General features: G+C 42.5%; 1 protein-coding gene across 1 annotated transcript in view; it reads right to left on the reverse strand.

Annotated features, from left to right (window-relative positions):
• The window catches only part of RAB26 (RAB26, member RAS oncogene family), a 168,864-nt gene that overhangs the window by 134,887 nt on the left and 11,873 nt on the right, over positions 1-22,104 (reverse strand). The window contains exon 2 of the mRNA XM_075830550.1: positions 15,955-16,065. Coding sequence (XP_075686665.1) covers positions 15,955-16,065 — 111 coding nt within the window. The remainder of the gene's footprint in view (positions 1-15,954; positions 16,066-22,104) is intronic.

A 22,104-nucleotide genomic window follows, 5' to 3' on the forward strand; every position in this document is an offset into this window, starting at 1 on the left:
CTACCCGTCAGTTGATGCCTCACACGTATTACATGCCAGACGGCCACACCAATTTACCCATGAAGAAAAATCGGAGATTTTTTCTTTCCTTTCTAATGAGTTAAATTTCCTTATTCGTCTGACAATTTCCCACCTTTATGCGAAAAATTATTTTTCTCACAGTAAAGTGTCGATCCTGTGTACGTTTACTTAGACGTGAAATATTAATTCTTGTATTAGGAAAAGCCTGGAAGTTTAATTAAGAAACATCTTATCTAAATGAGATAAAGAGTCGTCCTTTCGGCCCTTTTTGTGGACTTTAGAAGACTCTTTGAGAAGACGTTTGATCTCCGTTGGCTTCTACGCAACTGGGAAATGACATGTCCAAGATAGTGGAAATATCATTAGTGTTCTGTCAAAGCTGTCCTCTAAATAAACTCACCAGATAGAGGAGCCTCTAGTGCCGCAAAGCAGATGGAATAGTCTAAAAAGTCCTCCCGTTCTTCACTCTAAGCCCCAGCAAGTACTATGGACTTTCCCGGTAAGGTCCACAGGTCTTGGCGCCTGGAGTATTTAACAATTGGTAAGGAAAACTGCTGAGTATATCAGGCAAGGATGTGGTGATAATAGACATGAGCAGGTCATGATAGTGAAAGGTCAATGCCAGTTAGGAGGTAAGAGTCTGGTAGGAGTACCAGTTATACATAGCCAGAAGAAGAAGAAGCGGAGGTCAATGTCAGAGGGTTCAACAGGGAAGGTACCAGGCGTAAACCCAAAGGAATAAGGCAGGGAAAATGTCAGGACTTTGTAACTAGGATCAGATGAGATCTGGAGGATGAGAAAAAACGGCTGTAGTGACGTCATTGGGCCACACTGGTTATTATGGGAACAAGGCCGGTTTGGCAGGGGAGCAGCCATTTATACCCCACAGCTGCTTTTCCTACTGGGGACCAGAAGCATAAACATTGATCAGCCATTTTGGAGGTTATGGAGTACTGTCTCTGGTCACCCGGACACTCCGTTCAAGACGGATAAAACCCCATTTCAATACTTCGCCATCTTCAACATCTCATGAATGAAAAAGTTCCTTTTTTACACCAGCCAGCAGGTCTCATTGCAGGAAATTTCTGATAATGCAATGAGCCCTGCACCTGTGTTATCAAGACATGATCAGGACGGGTAAGCAAGAAGATTTAGAAAATGGTGACTCAAGACACAAGTTATATTAGAAAGTTTCAGAATTTTTACATAAATCTGTAAATCTCCTTCAAAGTGCTACAACAGTTCACAGTGCCTCTACTGTCTGGAGGGGGTACTGCACCCTATTATACACTATAATTCGTTTGTTATTCCTCTGCAGTGATTAGACACGTCTGCAGTCTTATCTGTCTGACATGCTTAGTACACTGCTAAGCCTAATTTCCATTTAAATATCTTGTTGCGGCCATTCATCGGCAGAGCGGCATATCTATCTTTTATTTAGCAATTACCTTTGATTAAAGTGTTTGGGGTTGAGATTAGTAATCACGCGGCTTACCAATTTCTCGCCATTCCTAAAGGCACCATCTATCTTTTATCTGACAGTGGTATTTTGTTTTCTGCTCACACTGTGCTTAATATTGGAATCATAATATTAATTAACGGCTGGCTGTATCCGTTGTCAGACGTGAGATCGCACCATTAAAAGGATGTATTTTCCTGTTACGAGGGAGATGTTACGTAAAGTCTGGAGAATTTTTTCGTCTTTTTCTGCAGCCTTCTCTGATTGCTGAAGACTTCTGAATGCTGATTAACCAATGTCTGATTGTCGTCTGCAGATCAGGGGGCGACGCTCTCAGAGCGCGAATAGGGCGATGCTGTGCATCATTTGCGTCGTTATCTGCACAATCAGCAATGATGAGTATAGCAGCTTTAAATGTTCTTCTGTAAAGTGAATCTCATCTGCCCGTCTCCTACTCTAGTCACATCTAGAGCTGCTACGAAAATTCTGCTGGCTGCTGCTTGGAATCTATCAGCAGTAATGTTAATCGACACACCATGAAGCTTGTATATAGCACTGTACTATGATTGTTGCATAGAATTAGGAGAGATGTAGCTTTTCCATCACCAGACTACTATACAGGGCCAATGCAGACCAGCTTTGTACAGCTGGAGTCCTGCAGCTTGAGAACTAACGGAGACTTGTGACTGCAGCTCTGGATGTGAATGGAGTATCATACATGATTCAACTCAGATAAACAAAGTATTTATAGAAAATTCTAAGTGGATTTCAACTTTGCAAAAAAGATTGAGAAAAACTTATTCCAGACTCTACTGCAGCTTGTGGCAAAGCGGAGACGGTGATGTATATAGAGATCGACCCTGTATTATATACTGTCTTATGTCGCACCCAAGAGCTTATGGTATAATACATTGTACAAACGCCACATCATCAGCTCCGAGGCCGAGTTGGGTCAGGAAATGTATTGGAAGGTATTACCCCGTCCCGAATTTAGCCTGTGAAGGAGCATTTCATATTAGAAAGAATCCCAGAATTAAATAAACATGGCTTCTTTCTTCCAAAAGCAGTGCCATAGGTTGTGTCTGATATTGCAACTCAGCTCCATTGAAGTAAATAGGGCTGACCTGCAATACCACACCCAACCTGATAATAGCAGTGGCGCTGTTTTTTGGAAGAAAGCAGCCGTTTTCCTAATTCTATACAACTCCTTTAAATTACCAACATTTCACTAACTGCAGGTTGATCTTATAAGCAAATGCATGAGTAATAGAGTGAATCACAGGCAAGACCAGGAACCGGGCAGGGTTCACGCTGGCGCAGACAGAATAATTGAAGAACGCTCATAAGTTTACAGGTTGTACAAGGGGTTTTCCACTTCAAACAGCTATTCATGGGGACCCCAAAAGTTGCAGCCAGAAACGGCATCAGTCAATAGCCAACCAGAATTCAGAAGTAATTTTTTATGAAGATGAAATATATGTCGGACTGCTTCACTTTTTGTCTGCACTTGTTTTATACATAAGCCCCTAAATGTCTTAGACTAACCCTGGAAATAATAATGGTCAACAAGTGAGACCTTACCGCTGCAAAGTTTTTCAGAAAGATGAAGTGATCCAGAACATGCAGCAAACAGTAAATAAGAGGGAACAGCTTCAGTAGTGGCCATAAAATGAAGAATTTACCGCAGACATATTTCCATGATAAAGACATTTCAAAGGTTCCTCATCCATTACCGAGCTGATGGCTAGCAATGAATAATAGGATTTATGAGCACGACTACCAGAGTTTCTGCGGTTTTATTTACTGTGGACTGTGAACTACGAGCAAATTAGGAGGTTGTGGATCTAGAAACTACTGACATGAAATGAATCCACCGTTGTAAACGACCATAACCGAGAAGTGGAGGTCACAATAAAACAGCGCTCACTTCCAGAAGAGGATGCTATAATATATTACATGTGGTATGCCCCTCACCCTGCCAGGAATTAGGGTCTGTGAATATTCATTCCCGACTCTGCCCCTCTAACACCCCTGTCCCGTTTATGCCGGCACTCTATTTCTGATGCACTCTATTGCTCCTATACTCTGTTTCTGCTGTATTACTGATGACCTATATTGCGTCTTCACTATGTGCGCGCTCTATTACTCATGTACTATATCTGCATCCCATAACTGATAATCTCCACTACCCATGCACTCTCGGTCTACACCCCATTACTGATGCACTCTATTACACCTGCACTCTCTGTCTACACCACATTACTGATGCACTCTATTTCACCTGCACTCTCTCTGTCTACACCCCATTACTGATGCACTCTATGTCTACACCCCATTACTGATGTACTCTATTTCATCTGCACTCTCTCTGTCTACACCCGATTACTGATGCACTCTATTTCACCTGCAAACTCTGTATACACCCCATTACTGATGCACTATTTCACCTGCACTCCCTGTATACACTCCATTACTGATGCACTATTTCACCTGCACTCTCTGTCTACACCCCATTACTGATGCACTCTATTTCCCATGCTCTCTCTATGTCTTTGCTCTATTACTGGTGCACCCTATTGCTCCTACACTCTATGCATTTACTTCATTACACCTTCAATCTATCTGTCTACACCCCATTACTGATGCACTCTATTGCACCTGCGCTCTCTATGCCTACAACCCATTACTGACACACTGTGCTCTATTACTCGTGCACTCTATTGCTCTTACACTCTCTTTGCATTCACAGAGTTTTCTCTTTATACTCTCCTGAATTTATCCATCCATTTAGCTCCAAAACAAGTGTCTGAGAAAAAACTTTCAGGATCTATTCGCACATAGCACAACATCAATGTCCTATGGGCTAATAAGTGAATGCAGAAAAAAAAACATCCATTGGGCCACAGGATGCAAAAAGTTTGGAATCTTTTTAGCCAAGCTATTGCTATACGTGTGTATATATGTATGTGTGTGTATGTATATGTATGAGTATGTGTGTGTGTATATGTATGTGTATGTACTGTATATGTATGTATGTATGTATGTATGTATGTGTGTATATGAATATTAGTGTGTGTGTGCGCATGTATATGAATGTGTGTATGTATATGAATGTGTGTGTGTGTATATATATATGTGTGTGTGTGTGTGTGTGTGTGTGTGTGTGTGTATAAGTATGGATGGATGGATGTATAAGTATGTATATGTGTGTGTATGTATGTGTATGTATATGTGTGCATGTATATGAATGTGTGTGTATATGAATGTGTGTGTATGTATATATGTATATATGTGTGTGTGTATATATATATATGTGTGTCTGTCTGTGTGTGTATGTATATATGTGTGTGTGTGTGTGTGTGTGTGTGTAAGTATATATATATATATATATATATATATATGTATGTGTATACATATGTGTGTGTGTATATATATATGTGTGTCTGTCTGTGTGTGTATGTATATATGTGTGTGTGTGTGTGTGTGTAAGTATATATATATATATATATATATATATATATATGTATGTGTATACATATGTGTGTGTGTGTGTGTGTGTGTATGTGTATATAAATGTATGTATGTATGTGTATGTATATATGTATGTATATGTATGTGTATGTATGTATGTATGTATGTATATATGTACGTATGTGTGTGTGTGTGTGTTTCATTCTATGCCACCGTGCCATGGAGAGAAGACAATGTTTCCTTCTAGATTATTCTGGAAACCAACTAAGTAGAGAAGACTAAATAATCTCCCATCTGAGCTCCGTACTTGGAGAAGAGCCGGACTTGCTACTGATCCCACGGCACATTTTCCTCTGACACATGCAGGACTGGAAAGTAATTACACTGTTAATTGATACAAATGATGTGTATGAAAACCTAATCAGAGGCTGGTAATGGTGAAGAGTCTCCGGGGAGCTGTCCGTGGTGCCAAGCGGAGGCAGAAAACCTTCTCCTGTCTGAAACAATGTTCAACATCCACAATGTACAAGAAACTTCTTAGGCAAAGCAATCATCTTAGTAGAAGAGACCATCGGAGACGGGCTATTCACCACCCATCTGGTCGGGTACTTGCTTATATTGACTTTTTGTTTTGCAAGTTTCTTAAAAGGTTACCTCATATTTGTTAGTCGTAATACATTACATTTTCTAGGATTGCTACATTTTTCTCTGTTACAGAGCTCCTCTGCTGATAAAATTGTGGCTGCCTGTAGCCACCACTAGGGGGAGCTTAAGAGCTTACTGAATACAATTGTGTTATTGATCTCAATGGCGGCTGTGTATATCTGTATGTAGCAAGCTTTAAGTGAAACAGAAGGGGAAGATTTATTTGCCGTTTTTTTATGACGTATGATAATATGTTTATTACGATCATAAAAGGAAGGGAAAGTATACAGAAAAAAGACTTGCATCTAAAAACACACTGAAAACTGCATGTGCGAATCCATGAAAGACCTAATACTTGCATTGGGCAGTCGCGTGTATATATTCTGGTTATAATGTGCGCATGAGACAATTGGAGCCATAGCTACTTCACATCAAAGTACTAAATAATGACTCATCAGATTTGCAGATCTTTTAACAGCAACTTGCTGACAGTTTCCAGTTAGCAACAAAAATGTATTTTTAATACTGCATAAACAGTATCAAGTGAATACATCAAAAAGGTAATGAAGATATAATACAACAGATATAGGAACTTCAATTTGCTGACTATAGTCAAAGTTACCCACCCAGTGGGGTTTACCCATAGTTCCCATTGATGGTGTAATGATGGGGGTGGGGAGACAGACAAGTGAGCCCTAATCTACCCACCACTCAGTCCCTGCCTACTTGCAACGACCCGCCCTAGGCGACGGGGTACAACTGGGCGACGGTCCCTACGCTCAATAAGTGCACGACAGACAAACAGACAAGGGTACACAGAGCTAGGGGGAGAAAGGGGCAGTTGCCCATGGCAAAACCGTGAGCAACAAGAGAAGTGAACAAGCCGAGTCAAACCAGGAGAGTACGAGGTGCCAAACGCAGAGCAGAAGAGTAGTAAACAAGCCGAGTCAAACCAGGAGTGTACGAGGTACCAAACGCAGAGCAGGAGAGTAGTCAGCAAGCCGGGGTCAATATGAAGCAAGGACAATGGTACAAGAAGCTGCAGCAGGGCCAGGAAACCAAACGAGAAGAATCACAAGCAAAGGAGGAACAGGAAAGGCAGGTATAAATAGACAGAGGGCGGGAGCTAGCTCCGTCTGGCCAGGCTGTGATAGGTTCTCCCACTCCTAAGTCTGCCACCCTGAGTGGTGGAAGATGGAGTCAGTCTCACAGACATAGAAGCAGGTGCAGACTGATTATCTATGGGCGTTAACCACGAAGCTGTGCCTGGCAGATCCTTTACAGATGGTCTATTGATTCACTTGAAGGTGGCCGTGCTGCAGTACCAGTTTCAGCAACATGTACAGATGTAGCACTTTGAAATAGTGAAGGTGCCACATTGTTTGTTGTAATAGTGGGGGTCCCAGAGATCAGACCCCCCACGATCAAACATTGGTGGTTTATCTTAAGGATTGGTCATCAATGGCAATTCTTGATGAAAAAAATTATACAATGCCAAAGAAGGCTGTGAACCGACCCCCCCAATACCAAAGTAAATAAGATAAAACCAAAAAGGGTTAATCCAAACAAAACTGAGGCATCAATAAGTGAGGAAATTCAGGTATCAGGTTGTTCAAAGGCTCCGCCATTAATAAAGCCAAAAGTCACCATTGACCTCTCCTGTCTACAAGGTGCGCGAAGCATTTATTCAGGGTTATGGAGATTTCTGATGAGAAAATATTGAATATCTGTCTGGTCCAACGTTTAAGGTTTACAAGAAAAAAAATATTTGGACCATCCAACGACCTCCAGAATAAAGAAGAGAAGAAAAAAAGACACCAGAAGAATCTACCATCAAAATATATTACTCCTGTACAAGAGAAGAGTCTGGGGACTGAACAGGAGACGTTATTGCCAGGGGTGTAATAAATATCAGATATCATGTACCAGAGAATTATATAGAACAGTCACACCGATACAGGTTACCCCAAGTGTCATTATCCTGTACCCCAAGTGTCAGTGTATCATTATCCTGTACCCCAAGTGTCATTATCCTGTACCACAAGTGTCAGTGTATCATTATCCTGTACCCCAAGTGTCATTATCCTGTACCCCGTGTCAGTGTATCATTATCCTGTACCCCGTGTCAGTGTATCATTATCCTCTACCCAAAGTGTCAGTGTATCATTATCCTGCACCCCAAGTATCAGTGTATCATTATCCTGTACCCCAAGTGTCAGTGTCATTATCCTGTACCCCAAGTGTCAGTGTATCATTATCCTGCACCCCAAGTATCAGTGTATCATTATCCTGTACCCCAAGTTTCAGTGTCATTATCCTGTACCCCAAGTGTCAGTGTATCATTATCCTGTACCCCAAGTGTCAGTGTATCATTATCCTGTACCTCAAGTGTCAGTGTATCATTATCCTGTACCCCAAGTGTCAGTGTATCATTATCCTGTACCCCAAGTGTCAGTGTATCATTATCCTGTACCCCAAGTATCAGTGTATCATTATCCTGTACCCCAAGTGTCAGTGTCATTATCCTGTACCCCGTGTCAGTGTATCATTATCCTGTACCCCAAGTGTCAGTGTATCATTATCCTCTACCCAAAGTGTCAGTGTATCATTATCCTGTACCAAAAGTGTCAGTGTATCATTATCCTGTACCCCAAGTGTCAGTGTATCATTATCCTGTACCCCGTGTCAGTGTATCATTATACTGTACCCCAAGTGTCAGTGTATCATTATCCTGTACCCCAAGTGTCAGTGTATCATTATCCTGTACCCCGTGTCAGTGTATCATTATCCTGTACCCCAAGTGTCAGTGTATCATTGTCCTGTACCCCAAGTGTCAGTGTATCATTATCCTGCACCCCAAGTATCAGTGTATCATTATCCTGTACCCCAAGTGTCAGTGTCATTATCCTGTACCCAAAGTGTCAGTGTATCATTATTCTGTACCCCAAGTGTCAGTGTATCATTATCCTGTACCCCAAGTGTCAGTGTATCATTATCCTGCACCCCAAGTGTCAGTGTATCATTATCCTGCACCCCAAGTATCAGTGTATCATTATCCTGTACCCCAAGTGTCAATGTATCATCCTGTACCCCAAGTGTCAGTGTATCATTGTCCTGTACCACAAGTGTCAATTATAGAGCTCTACATGTTATAACATACACTATATAATATACATATATTTCTTTGTGCATTGTTATATACTGTAATGTGTATACTGCCATGTGTAAAGCCATTATATATGAGGGACCCATGAGCTTCTACTACACATGACATCATATTCGGCTTGGACTGTGAGGACTCTTCATACATAGTGACTGATTACTTCATCACATAAATTGATCACCGGTGTTATTCGTTTTATTGGACATTAGGACGTGACCGCTGCTCTTAAACATTAAAGCAATTAGCAGCCCCGCTCTATAATTGTCACTATAATCCCTGCCCCCGCAATCTAATAACCTAATGCATGATCACCAATCTCCAGGGACAGTCCCAGGGTTGACATAGCTTCCCCTTGGGCATTGCTGTCCCTTTAAATATCCTTGATTTTTTCGTACTGACCAATCACACAAAATATCCCTCATTTGCTGTATGTTCAATTCAGTTCAGCAGGTTTTTCTTCAGAGCTGCACCACACACGGGGGAATAAAACATATAAGATGACCCTATAATATTAAACAGGTGGGAACAATAGCACCCACTAAATGACCCCCCCAAATTAACAACCCGGGAGCTGACACAGCAACAACAATAACATCTTACAAAAAACATGTATTAAAGGCTGTGTACGCCTTTGAAATTTTATATATATCTATGTCTACCAGTTAGTTTGGTGCAACTTTGTAATTACTTTTTTATTAAAAATTATTTTTACTTTTTGAGATACAGCTGCTTTGTATCCTGTATACAGAGCAGCTGTATCTAGCGCTGATACCTGAACCCGTCTGGTCAGCGGGACTGACGGGTTGGTGACAGCGGGTCCTGTGCCTCTGACATGTAGGATCCACCTGTAAACTATCACATCTAATTTATGAACTTAGATGTGATTGGTAACAGCTCGATCCTGCGTGTCAGAGACAAGCAGGATCGGCTGACACTGAACCCGTCAGTCCCGCTGACATGACGGGTTCAGGTTACAAAGCAGCTGTTTCTCAAAAAGTAAAAAATATTTTTTAATAAAAAGTAATTACAAAGTTGCACCAAACACACTGATAGACATTTTTATTCAAAAATAAATAAAAAATTATATTTTATATATATATATATATATATATATATATATATACACACACACACACATATATACACACATTCATATATTATAGGTCTCAGAAGTACCCCATTTATAAAACCTATAGAGATCTCACAAGATGCTGGGTGCTACCTGGATGCTTGCACCTCTGCTGCTGCTCCTATGAGCGGGATCTATGGCCTGGGTCTTCCGTTCTTCTCCCCATCTTTTCTACTCCTACGTTCGGATGGTGGCGGCTCCATGAGTGACTACATTACAGAGGCTATTTTCACGAGATGAAGTAAATCTCATGAGATGAGCAGGTCTTCTGCATCGCTGTGAGGCTGTCCGCAGTGATTAGATAGCATCATAGCGATGCAGGAGACCACGCCTACTGAGGAGAGATGAGGTCTCTTCGTCTTTGTACCGTTACTCACTATTAGCATATTTGCACCAAAACAGAGCGGTGCCAGTGGTGGGACAAAAAAATATAAAAAATTACACCGCTGGAATCTGGAGGACGCTTTAAATCTAAAATATGATCTTTTAAACCGCATTGTCTTATTGACCGGTCTTTCCATTGACCAATGTGAGGTCTAGGTACCAGTGGCGTAGAATTAGCAAAACGATCATTGCAAAAACATTTTAGGATGTTTTAATGGAAATCCTCTAAGTGGATCCGATGCGCCCAAAATGCACAGGACCGGATCGTCAGGAATCACCAGGTCAAAGACCTTTCCGGTCCATAATAACGCCTCCATCCGATATCTGTGCAAATTTGTCAATTTCCGTAACAGATAAATGCGGCCAGCGTAGGATGCTAAACATTTCAATCAGGCAGAAGTCTCAGAAGAACAACACTTGTTCAGAAACAGTGGAGTGTAATGTAGTGCGTGATTAATCATAAACTGTGATACACCATGTGCATAATTTAGTGAAACGTACATAGTGCCCCTAAAAACGTTTTCCAATTTAACTGGACATTCGCCCAAATTCTTTAGCTCATTTATTCTTAAGTCATAAATCTTTGATTAGTGAGGGGTCACACTGCTAGAGCCCCCACAATCCCCAGAATGGGACTCCATGGGACATCCATTCTTAGGGTTCCCAGTGGTCAGACCCCCCCACCAATCTTTCATTTCTCTTGTCAGTAGTACTACAAAAGTTACCAATCACCGTAACCAAGCTCTGCAGAGAAGACCACCGCCCCAGCAGAGAATACCACCGCCCCAGCAGAGAATACCACCGCCCCAGCAGAGAATACCACCGCCCCAGTAGAGAAGACTACCGCCCCAGAGAATACCACCTCCCCAGTAGAAAAGACCACAGCTCCATCACAGACCATCACCGCCCCAGCAAAGACCACCGCTCCAGCAGAGAAGACCAGTAAAGCAGAGAAGACCACCGCCCCAGCAGAAAACCACCACTCCCGCAGAAGACCACCGCCACAGCAGAAAAGATCACCGCCACAGCAGAAAAGATCACCGCCACAGCAAAGACCACCGCCCCAGCAGAAAACCACCACTCCCGCAGAAGACCACCGCCACAGCAGAAAAGATCACCGCCACAGCAGAAAAGATCACCGCCACAGCAAAGACCACCGCCACAGCAGAGAAGACCACCGCCACAGCAGAGAAGACCACCGCTACAGCAGAAAAGACCACCGCGCCAGCAGAAAAGACCACAGCCACAGCAGAAAAGACCACCGTGCCAGCAGAAAAGACCACCGCGCCAGCAGAAAAGACCACCGCGCCAGCAGAAAAGACCACCGCGCCAGCAGAAAAGACCACCGCGCCAGCAGAGAAGACCACCGCGCCAGCAGAGAAGACCACCGCACCAGCAGAGAAGACCACCGCGCCAGCAGAGAAGACCACCGCGCCAGCAGAGAAGACTACCGCGCCAGCAGAGAATACCACCGCGCCGGCAGGGAGGACCACCGCGCCGGCAGGGAAGACCACCGCGCCGGCAGGGAAGACCACCGCGCCGGCAGGGAAGACTACTGATCCAGCAGGGAAGACCACTGATCCAGCAGAGAAGACAACCGCACCAGCAGCAAGCACTGCAGATTATGGAGGAATAGTCTGCAGACGCTGATTATGACAGTCTCACACCTGAATACTGAATACTTTATTCCTCAGCGCTGCGGCCTGATCACATGTCATCCCCTGCTGATAAAGCGTTGCCTCAGGCTTATACGTAAACACCAAGCATAGAGCTCCCTGTATGACTTAGCATTTCGTCGGTAGACTGGTTATTGGGTTTTTCTGCTTTCAGCAGGCAGTACACGTCATTGAGCACTTGGTAAATCATCCATGACAACTTCATTATTCTGCATACAAATACGCGGTGTCCAACATCGGCTTGAAGAGCTCCAGTCAAAACATATATTTATGTCAATGCTTCACGAAATATCCCTAAGATACACTACCGCTCAAAAGTTTAGGGTCACTTACAAATGTCCTTATTTTTTAAAGAAAAGCACCGTTTTTTTCAATGAAGATAACATTAATCAGAAATACACTCTATACATTGTTAATGTGCTAAATGACTATTCTAGCTGCAAACGTCTGGTTTTTAATGCAATATCTACATAGGTGTATAGAGGCCCATTTCCAGCAACCATCACTCCAGTGTTCTAATGGTACATTGTGTTTGCTAACTGTGTTAGAAGGCTAATGGAAGATTAGAAAACACTTGTAAACCCTTGTGCAGTTATGTTAGCACCGCTGCAAACAGTTTTGCTGTTTAGAGGAGCTATAAAACTGACCTTCCTTTGAGCTAGTTGAGAATCTGGAGAATTTCATTTGTGGGTTCGATTAAACTCTCAAAATGGCTAGAAAAAGAGAGCTTTCATGTGAAACTCGACAGTCTATTCTTGTTCTTAGAAATGAAGGCTATTCCATGCGAGAAATTGCCAAGAAACTGAAGATTTCCTACAACGGTGTGTACTACTCCCTTCAGAGGACAGCACAAACAGGCTCTAACCAGAGTAGAAAGAGAAGTGGGAGGCCCCGCTGCACAACTGAGCAACAAGACAAGTACATTAGAGTCTCTAGTTTGAGAAATAGACGCCTCACAGGTCCTCAACTGGCAGCTTCATTAAATAGTACCCGCAAAACGCCAGTGTCAACGTCTACAGTGAAGAGGCGACTCCGGGATGCTGGCCTTCAGGGCAGAGTGGCAAAGAAAAAGCAATATCTGAGACTGGCTAATAAAAGGAAAAGATTAATATGGGCAAAAGCACATGGACATTGGACAGAGGAAGATTGGAAAAAAGTGTTATCGACAGACGAATCGAAGTTTGAGGTGTTTGGATCACACAGAAGAACATTTGTGAGACGCAGAACAACTGAAAAGATGCTGGAAGAGTGCCTGACGCCATCTGTCAAGCATGGTGGAGGTCATGTGATGGTCTGGGGTTGCTTTGGTGCTGGTAAAGTGGGAGATTTGTACAAGGTAAAAGGGATTTTGAATAAGGAAGGCTATCACTCCATTTTGCAACGCCATGCCATACCCTGTGGACAGCGCTTAATTGGAGCCAATTTCATCCTACAACAGGACAATGACCCAAAGCACCTCCAAATGATGCAAGAACTATTTAGGGAAGAAGCCGGCAGCTGGTATTCTATCTGTAATGGAGTGGCCAGCGCAGTCACCAGATCTCAACCCCATAGAGCTGTTGTGGGAGGAGCTTGACCGTATGGTACGCAAGAAGTGCCCATCAAGCCAATCCAACCTGTGGGAGGGGCTTCTGGAAGCATGGGGTGAAATTGCTCCCGATTACCTCAGCAAATTAACAGCTAGAATGCCAAAGGTCTGCAATGCTGTAATTGCTGCAAATGGAGAATTCCAAGACCAAAGCAAAGTCTGAAGGAGAAAATTATTATTTCAAATAAAAATCATTATTTCTAACCTTGTCAATGTCTTGACTATATTTTCTAGTCATTTTGCAACTCATTTGATAAATATAAGTGTGAGTTTTCATGGACAACACAAAATTGTCTGGGTGACCACAAACTTTTGAACGGTAGTGTATATACCAAGACATTTTATATTATATTTATTCTTCCAAATATCACTCCCATCATGCCTCAGAAGGGAGCTATTTTATATAGCATGCTTAATGTCGCCCCCTGCTGAGGAATGCACTTGCTGCTCATCCGACTTGCTGCAAAGGGATATATGGCTAATCCTATGACGCAGCTATAGTGTTAAATGCTAAAATTATTTCTGCCTGAGGCCACCACTAGGGGGAGCTCACAGATTTATACAGCTTCTATTGAATGCAATAATACATCTGTCTTCAGTAAGCTCACAAGATCCATCTAGTGGTGGCTGCAGGTAGAAGTCATTTTATCATTTAGCTCTAGTCTATGCAGGGGATTTGAACATCGACCGCTATAAATATATACTATGAAATGAATTGGTGCAGAATTGTGGATCTATTTAGATGAAGAATAAAAAAATTAAGCAACAGGTATACTTTAAAGACTACCCCGAATGCTAGGTGGCCTGATGTGCCATGGACAACCTCATCTTACTACTGTCCAGCATTGACTTCTCACCGACTCGCAATGGCCACCATAGCCCACCCCCCCCCTCCCCCCCCGAGAGCATGACGCCATCTGGAGAGTCACATTTTTTTCTTCTGGCCTTTTGCTGAATGTTATCACAACTTTTTAGCTTTCTCCAAGGAATTGAGTAAGGAAGACAGATAAAAGATTCAACGTTGTCATGCGCCTTGCCCATGTTGAAGGGTTCATAATGTATCTGCTGCTATTTAAGTCGCTGGTCATATACTGGATGTATATAGGACTGCATGCATTTATATGTAAAACAGCTGCACAAACCCCCTAAACAAGAGATAAGGGTATAATACATTTCGGGAGGATTTATCAGGCCGTCTGTGATATTTTGTACCATGTTTTTGTACGTAATTCCCCACCGATCTCAGATATTTATATTGGATAAAGTGGCGGTACACAAAATGTTATCGGTATTTATAGAGACTGAAATCCCATTCTTGTGAGTACGGCTATTGTATTGTATTTTATATCAAAGGGCCAATTGTGAGGCATCTGGAGATTACCCGCCACTTAAGGTCATGTAAATAAAAAATGAAAATGTCCCAGCAGGTGCCAGCCATAATCTCTACAGAAAATTTACACATCAATGGAAATCAGACCAGTCCATGTATGCGGGATCGTAAATCATGAGAAGCAGGCACACGCAGCCGCCCATAGACTTTCCACCGCTGTCAGCTGGAAGATCCTTCCTTCATCAAACATACATCTTACTGGCGATATGAGTGGCGATATGAGTGGCGCCAATTAAAGAGGAATTACCTTTCTGGAGAAACAGGGTCCCCAGACCCCCGTCCTGCCTTGTCAGGCGGCCGCATCCAGACACACACATGGCACTCTCCATTCACATCTATGGAAGACCCCCGTTCACATAGGTGCAGGTCCCAGAGGTTGGATGGGGATATCAGAAGGATATAATTGACCCAATCTAATTGCATTCAAGATGGCGGCTTTCAAAATGGCAGACGGGTTTGGTAGATCGATATTGAATTTGTCATTAACTGTATTTTTTGTGGTAGCTTCACTTGCAGTTATGAAAAACCAACAGATAAACACAATGGGATAAAACTCAGGGTCTTTATTTTTTTTTACTCTAAATAGGTCCAAAATTCTGCGTTGATTAATTTTAATTTCATAATATCTCTCTAAGGGGGTCAGAGCTATTTACAAAGCTCCAAATCCCCTGCAAAGACAAAGTTAAATGATACAATTCTGTCTGCCTGCAGCCACCACTAGGGGGAGCTTAGAAGCATACTGTATATACACTAAACTCTATGACAAAACAGTATGCAGAAAGCCCCACCTAGTGGTGACTTCAGGCAGTATGAATTGTGTCATTTAACTTTATGTCTATGCCAGGAGATTGGAGCTCTGTAGAAAAGAAAAAAAAACATCAGAGCTCTGGCCGCAATAAAGATTTTCTGTATTAAAAAAGTGATATAGAATTGTTATAAGGTGGACATTCACTTTAAGGTTTTTGATGGGATTTATACAGATTCCGGCCAGCTGTAGTTATCTTTAAGAAAATCAAAGGAACACTTACCCGAAAGTCAATGCCAACGGTCGAGATGAAGCTACCAGCCAGGAACGCCCCATCCTTAAATCTGACGAGCAGGCAAGTCTTTCCCACTCCCGAATCTCCCACCAGCATCACCTAGAAAAAAAAAAAGACATAATATTAAAAGAAGAGTTAGAGTGAATGTAGATTATCAGGAGCATGAGCCTCGTTCACTCTGGGACCTGATGAAGTGCATTAGCTTGGGCCCCTAACAGATGCTATCTTCTAAAATGTCTCATTGAAAGTGCAAAACCCATCTGAAGTTTAGATCCTGAGTTCCGGTCTGTATCACATTTCAGAGCTGCATTCACAATTCTACAGACTTCAGAGCTGAAATCTTCCAGTATTCCCTGTAGGCTCAGTGTCTACACAGAACAAGCTCTGATGATTCACATTCTGGGCAGTAATGTTCGTATACCAGGCACTGTACAGTAATCTGACAAAAACTAACCGTCCTTTTCATTATGAGTGCACAGCTAAACTTTTAAGGGTTCACCTGACAACAAGCAGCTGACCGTTTCCAATAACAACCAGTAGAATAGTGAGTGCAGCTCTGGGGTAGAATACAGGATGTAACTCAGGATCAGTACAGTATAAGTAGTGTAATGTATGTACACAGTGACTCCACCAGCAGAATAGTGAGTGCAGCTCTGGAGTATAATACAGGATGTAACTCAGGATCAGTACAGGATAAATAATGTAATGTATGTACACAGTGACTCCACCAGCAGAATAGTGAGTGCAGCTCTGGAGTATAATACAGGATGTAACTCAGGATCAGTACAGGATAAGTATGTAATGTATGTACACAGTGACTCCACCAGTAGAATAGTGAGTGCAGCTACGGAGTATAATACAGCATGTAACTCAGGATCAGTACAGGATAAGTAATGTAATGTATGTACACAGTCACTCCACCAGTAGAATAGTGACTGCAGCTCTGGAGTATAATACAGGATATAACTCAGGATCAGTACAGGATAAGTAATGTAATGTATGTACACAGTGACTCGACCAGCAGAATAGTGAGTGCAGCTCTGGAGTATAATACAGGATGTAACTCAGGATCAGTACAGGATAAGTAATGTATGTACACAGTGACTCCACCAGCAGAATAGTGAGTGCAGCTCTGGAGTATAATACAGCATGTAACTCAGGATCAGTACAGGATAAGTAATGTAATGTATGTACACAGTCACTCCACCAGCAGAATAGTGAGTGCAGCTCTGGAGTATATTACAAGATCAGAATCAGTACAAGATGTAATGTCATGTATACATTGTGACTCCACCGGCAAAATTGTAACTCAGGATCAGTACAAGATAAGCATCTACAATATAACCAGATATATTAAGAAATGAATTATTGCAGAATTTTGGACCTAAGAACAACATGACGATAAAAGGTGAAGATTCACTTTAAGCTTCTAGAAGGTCAATATAACCTGAAAAACATCAAACAGTTGTGTAACTTGTCCGAGCTCAGGAGTGTCTGGTACCATCAGTGGTTAACCACAATCTAATCCCGGCTCTTGGATCATTTAAGTATGAACTACAGAAAAAAAAACGAATTTCATCACCGTGCCCATTGCGAGAAGCCTCACATTTTTTAACACATGCAAATGAATCATAGCAGAACAAGCTTCTTATACACTATCCTTATGGGACCTGCCTCAGCAGACTGAAAGTTATTATGTGTTAGTCAAGGATCATTAGAAATAACCATCTGTAAGCAAATAAACTGCGGGCAGTGAGAACTCGCTATTGTTTCATTTTTTATATGCCTGACCGATACATTTTTAACGTAAAAGAAACGGCTTTCTAAAATTCCATTTCAAGGAGAACTATTCAAAGCTCTGCTCCATTGTCCCCTATGACAACTCTTCCTGTCATGAGGACTGTTCGTCTAATAAAGTATTTCCCAACCTGTAACTCTCTAGCTTTTGTAAAACTACAACTCCCAGCATGTCCTGACCGCCGTAGGCCACTTTCAGAGGCCTTAATACCTTTAAGAAGCCAAATACGGTAGGTTTGCATTGGCAACAGCTTAGATTTCTAAACCCTAGTTGGGTTGGAGTAAGTTTTAGATAATTTATGGATATGGCTCTTTGGATACAGAGACACAACAAGAGATAGGATTGTTAGAACACCTTCTTATATGCAATTCATAAAAGAATAACGGTCATGTTATCGAGGTCTTCAAAGGAATAAGCCGAGAAGAATTGACTCATCGAAACCAATTATTTGCATGAGTCACCAAGTGAAAGATGTGACTGCGTACGGCGAGTGGCGTCATGGCACCCATATTGTGATTCCGGTGCTCATTATAGAGCGGATGGCGTGCGTACAGTTGTGTCCATGACACCAATAATAAATAAACATCCCGGTCCTATGAACATGTCGGACACGACTGGAGGAACATACGTAAGATCGCACCATCCAAGTCAGTGGCTCTCCAGCTGTTCCGAAACTACAGCTCTCAGGATGGCCTCACAGCCTCCAGGGGGTTGTAGACTCACAAGAGCAGGAAAATCGCAGGTTGTAGACCCCCGATTAATGTGGTCGTAGTTTGATTGGTCGACGTACCCAACTAGATATTGATCCAGTTTCACGCTCTTCAGCTATCGGCGGCTCCGCTCTGTAAGTTTGCGTAGTCTACCGCTTTGCGGCTGAGCTGTTGCTACTCGGCACTTCCGCTTCACAATAATTACACTTACAGGTGACCGGGAAAGATCTAGCAGATCAGAAATGTCACAACGTGACTTGGGTCAAAGTTGCCATCCTATTGAGTAAAGTCACTGAGCTCTTCAGAACGACCCATACTACTAGCAATGTCTGTCTATGGAGATGGCATGGCTGTGTGCTTGATTTTATGCACCTGTTTGCAATGGGTGTGGCTGAAACAATTGAATTCAATAATTAGGAGGGGGTTCACATACTTTTGGTTTTATGGTGTACCATTTAATTATATTCTAAACTAGAACATCAAACATTGTAATCTGCACTTAATCCACCTGAATGTCTCTTTGAGATGTTTGGACCTGGCAGGAGGTGAGCGTCTGCCAGCTGCTATAGGACCTGAGCTGCAACACCGGGACATCCAAGAAATCTACGCTTATTAAGACATAAGGACCACAGCTTGACTCTGCGCACAATTCTCCTGGGGTGAAGCTGCTGCCAGATTAACCCTTCTTTACGGTTGTGAAACTAATGTAAAAAAATAAATTTCTTTCCATTGAATTAAATGGATTTGCCCCACTACAATATATGATCACTTACCAAAGAGTGCAGGTCCGATTCCAGAGACGCACAAAATCCCCAAAAATAAGGCACAACTGTGCTTCACTAGCGTAGCGGCTCATTTGGAGTCCCATAGGTCTGACCCCCACTGATCAATAAGTTATAGCATATCCTGGCAATATGACAACTTACTATGGGGGAGATCCCTTTAATGTGAAGGTTAACATCTAAACATTTTCAAAATGTCACCAGAGGGGGGATTCATGGGCTCGGCCCACCTCCAATTCCGAGAACAAAGAGTTGATAAATGAATCAACTCTAGAAAGTGGAGCAACCTAGACTTTAATTCAGCACCGCAAGGTCCGGTATCTGTCCCAAACTCAATTCTAACCCAAAAGAACCAACTAGTCTCGAATGTATTTGTTTCTTGGACTGAAGTTGAAGACTTCTGCAGAGGGGCAACCCAGAAAGTAAAGGGATGCTCTTGCTAAAAGTTGTGGTCGCCATTGTACATACAGCTAATGATGGTCTATACTAGAATGTCAGTACTAAGGGGCTATGGACCCACTTCATACATTTCACTTCTGTTTTCAGAGGGTCCTAAACTGTCCAGCTGGTCATTGAGCCCCCTTAGCGCTTTCTGATGCTCCCGTTCATCTCTATTGAGAGGGTCGGCACATGCACGTACTGCCCTTCCGCCTAGAATAGGGATTTGGACTCCCCCACCCCCCGTTCTCAACAGAGGTTGGACAACCCCATTAAGGCAGGAAACATTTCTTGTCACTATTTACTCCGGGACTTAACATAGCAGTAACATTCACATAAATCTTAAAGCCACCCAAAACCAAAAACACCAACTTCCTACTATTCGAGCGCACAACTTAATTCTAACAGAAGCTACCAAATTTTTTGAGTCCTCCAAATTTGACCCATTTCTTAGAATTTAGATTTAGATCAAGTCCCTCAACCTACACGAGCTCATGACAATGGGTTAGTGGAGATCAATGTCCTAATGGATTTAAGTATACCAATGGATGTTTATATTTGCCAAATCCATTTTTCCGAATGGTAGGTATCGCCGGAAAACCCACCACCACCATTATCTTACATCCTATGATCGCCCATCCATGTGGCCGGTGAACGTTTAGAGTGATCTACCGATAAGCTCATAAGACCTATTTAGTAAAGTTGTCCATACACGGGAGGGTCTCACAAACACCAATGTTGACTATAAAGTGGTCTGAACAAATGTAGGATTCGTTTCGAGAACACACTTGGGAAATCAATTCTATCACTGCAAGTTTATTTCCATGTCCCTTTAAAAAGGCTCTGTCACTAGTTTATTAATTCCCGTTCTCCTAACTAATCTAATACTTGCGGTCATGCTTATAACTAGTGTTTTTGTTTTTTTTAAAACATTTATTATTTGCAAAGTTATGAGCATTTTTCTAAATATGCTAATTTGGCTATACTTGCCAAATGGGAGGTAACTTTTCACTCTGGGCGGTGTAATGTTTTCGGTATGACGCTGTCCAATGAGAACACAGCTTCTCCCCCTTCCCTGCCCAGCAACACAGTGTGATCATATAGTACACAGCTTGCATTCCCGACAATGTGTTCTCAACTGGCGATATCTCCGGTTGTTCCACAACTAGAACTGCGATCCTGGTGCCATATGAAAGAATCTCATCTTTTATAGAACACCAGAACCGCTGTTCTAGGTGGTCCACAGCCGGAGATATGGCTATTTGAAGTGATCCCCCTTCCCACCAGCCTCAGTCTCTCACACTGTGTGAAGCAGCTTCATACGGATAGGACAGCGTCAGAGGCTGTGAGGAGGCTCCACCTCAGGAGAATCGCTGGTGGTGACGCCCACTTGTCTAGTATAGCCTCATTTGCATATTTAGAAAAAATGTCATAACTTTTTAAATAATAAACTTTTTGGGCCACAATTGTCATTATCATTATCAGTGTGACAGCGCCCATGAGATTAGGCACTACTAAACTAATGAAAGGTCCTCTTTAACGACCAACGTCATATAGAATATAAAATAGTAACTTTTATGTGAACACTGGTGGGATCAGGGTCAGATCTTCTGGTCCATGGCCATCTTAAGACGTGGGCTCGGAAATCTCTGTTCCTTGTGTCAGGCATCAGCAAGAGATGACTTGACACCATTAGAATAAGATGACTCAGGCTTGTTACGGCTGTGCCGTCCTTATTCCTGCATATGGAGTCGTGTCAATCAGTCAGAACTCTGAGTCTATCTCCTTGGAATGTGTCACGAAACACAGAAGTCCTAAGGAGTTAGAAATAACACTTATCTCTAGTGCCACTAGGAGCCAATTACGTCAGCACGATGGCTCAGTGCAATGTGTTCATCTATCTGAATCCATCAACCACTTGGAGCTTGCATGTTCTCCTGAGTTTCCTTCAAGTACCCGGGCTCCATCCTATATGTCCAAACACCCCATGTAAGTTAATACATTTACTATTAATGTAGTCATAAGTCTGTTCTTCATATAGGGAAACTAAAACCATGGGTGGTTTTTCAATTGGGTTGTCATGGTTCTATAAAAGATCTTGATTGCCACCACTGGTCCAAGATGTGTGAAGGTCTCTGATTTGCACCAGAAAGACTGTTTAAATAAGGAGATCCTTATTGGTCTCCGTTGGTGGTCGAAGTCTCAGTCGTCTGATGCGGCAAGTTGCTGGGCTACCTCACTCTGCTCCATGCTGCTCCACTCAGGCGCTCAGCAGCAGTCTTGTTCTTCTTATCCGCACTCTTCCTGCTCCCCGTGGCCATTTGTGTCGGGTCAAGATAACCAGCGCCTCCGGATGACATCAAGCCTGGCGGTCTACTTGAAGGGGAACCTTGCTGCTGGATGCCATCTG

This window comes from Rhinoderma darwinii, chromosome 6 (genome assembly GCF_050947455.1).
Source record: "Rhinoderma darwinii isolate aRhiDar2 chromosome 6, aRhiDar2.hap1, whole genome shotgun sequence".
In the NCBI taxonomy this organism is placed as follows: domain Eukaryota; kingdom Metazoa; phylum Chordata; class Amphibia; order Anura; family Rhinodermatidae; genus Rhinoderma; species Rhinoderma darwinii.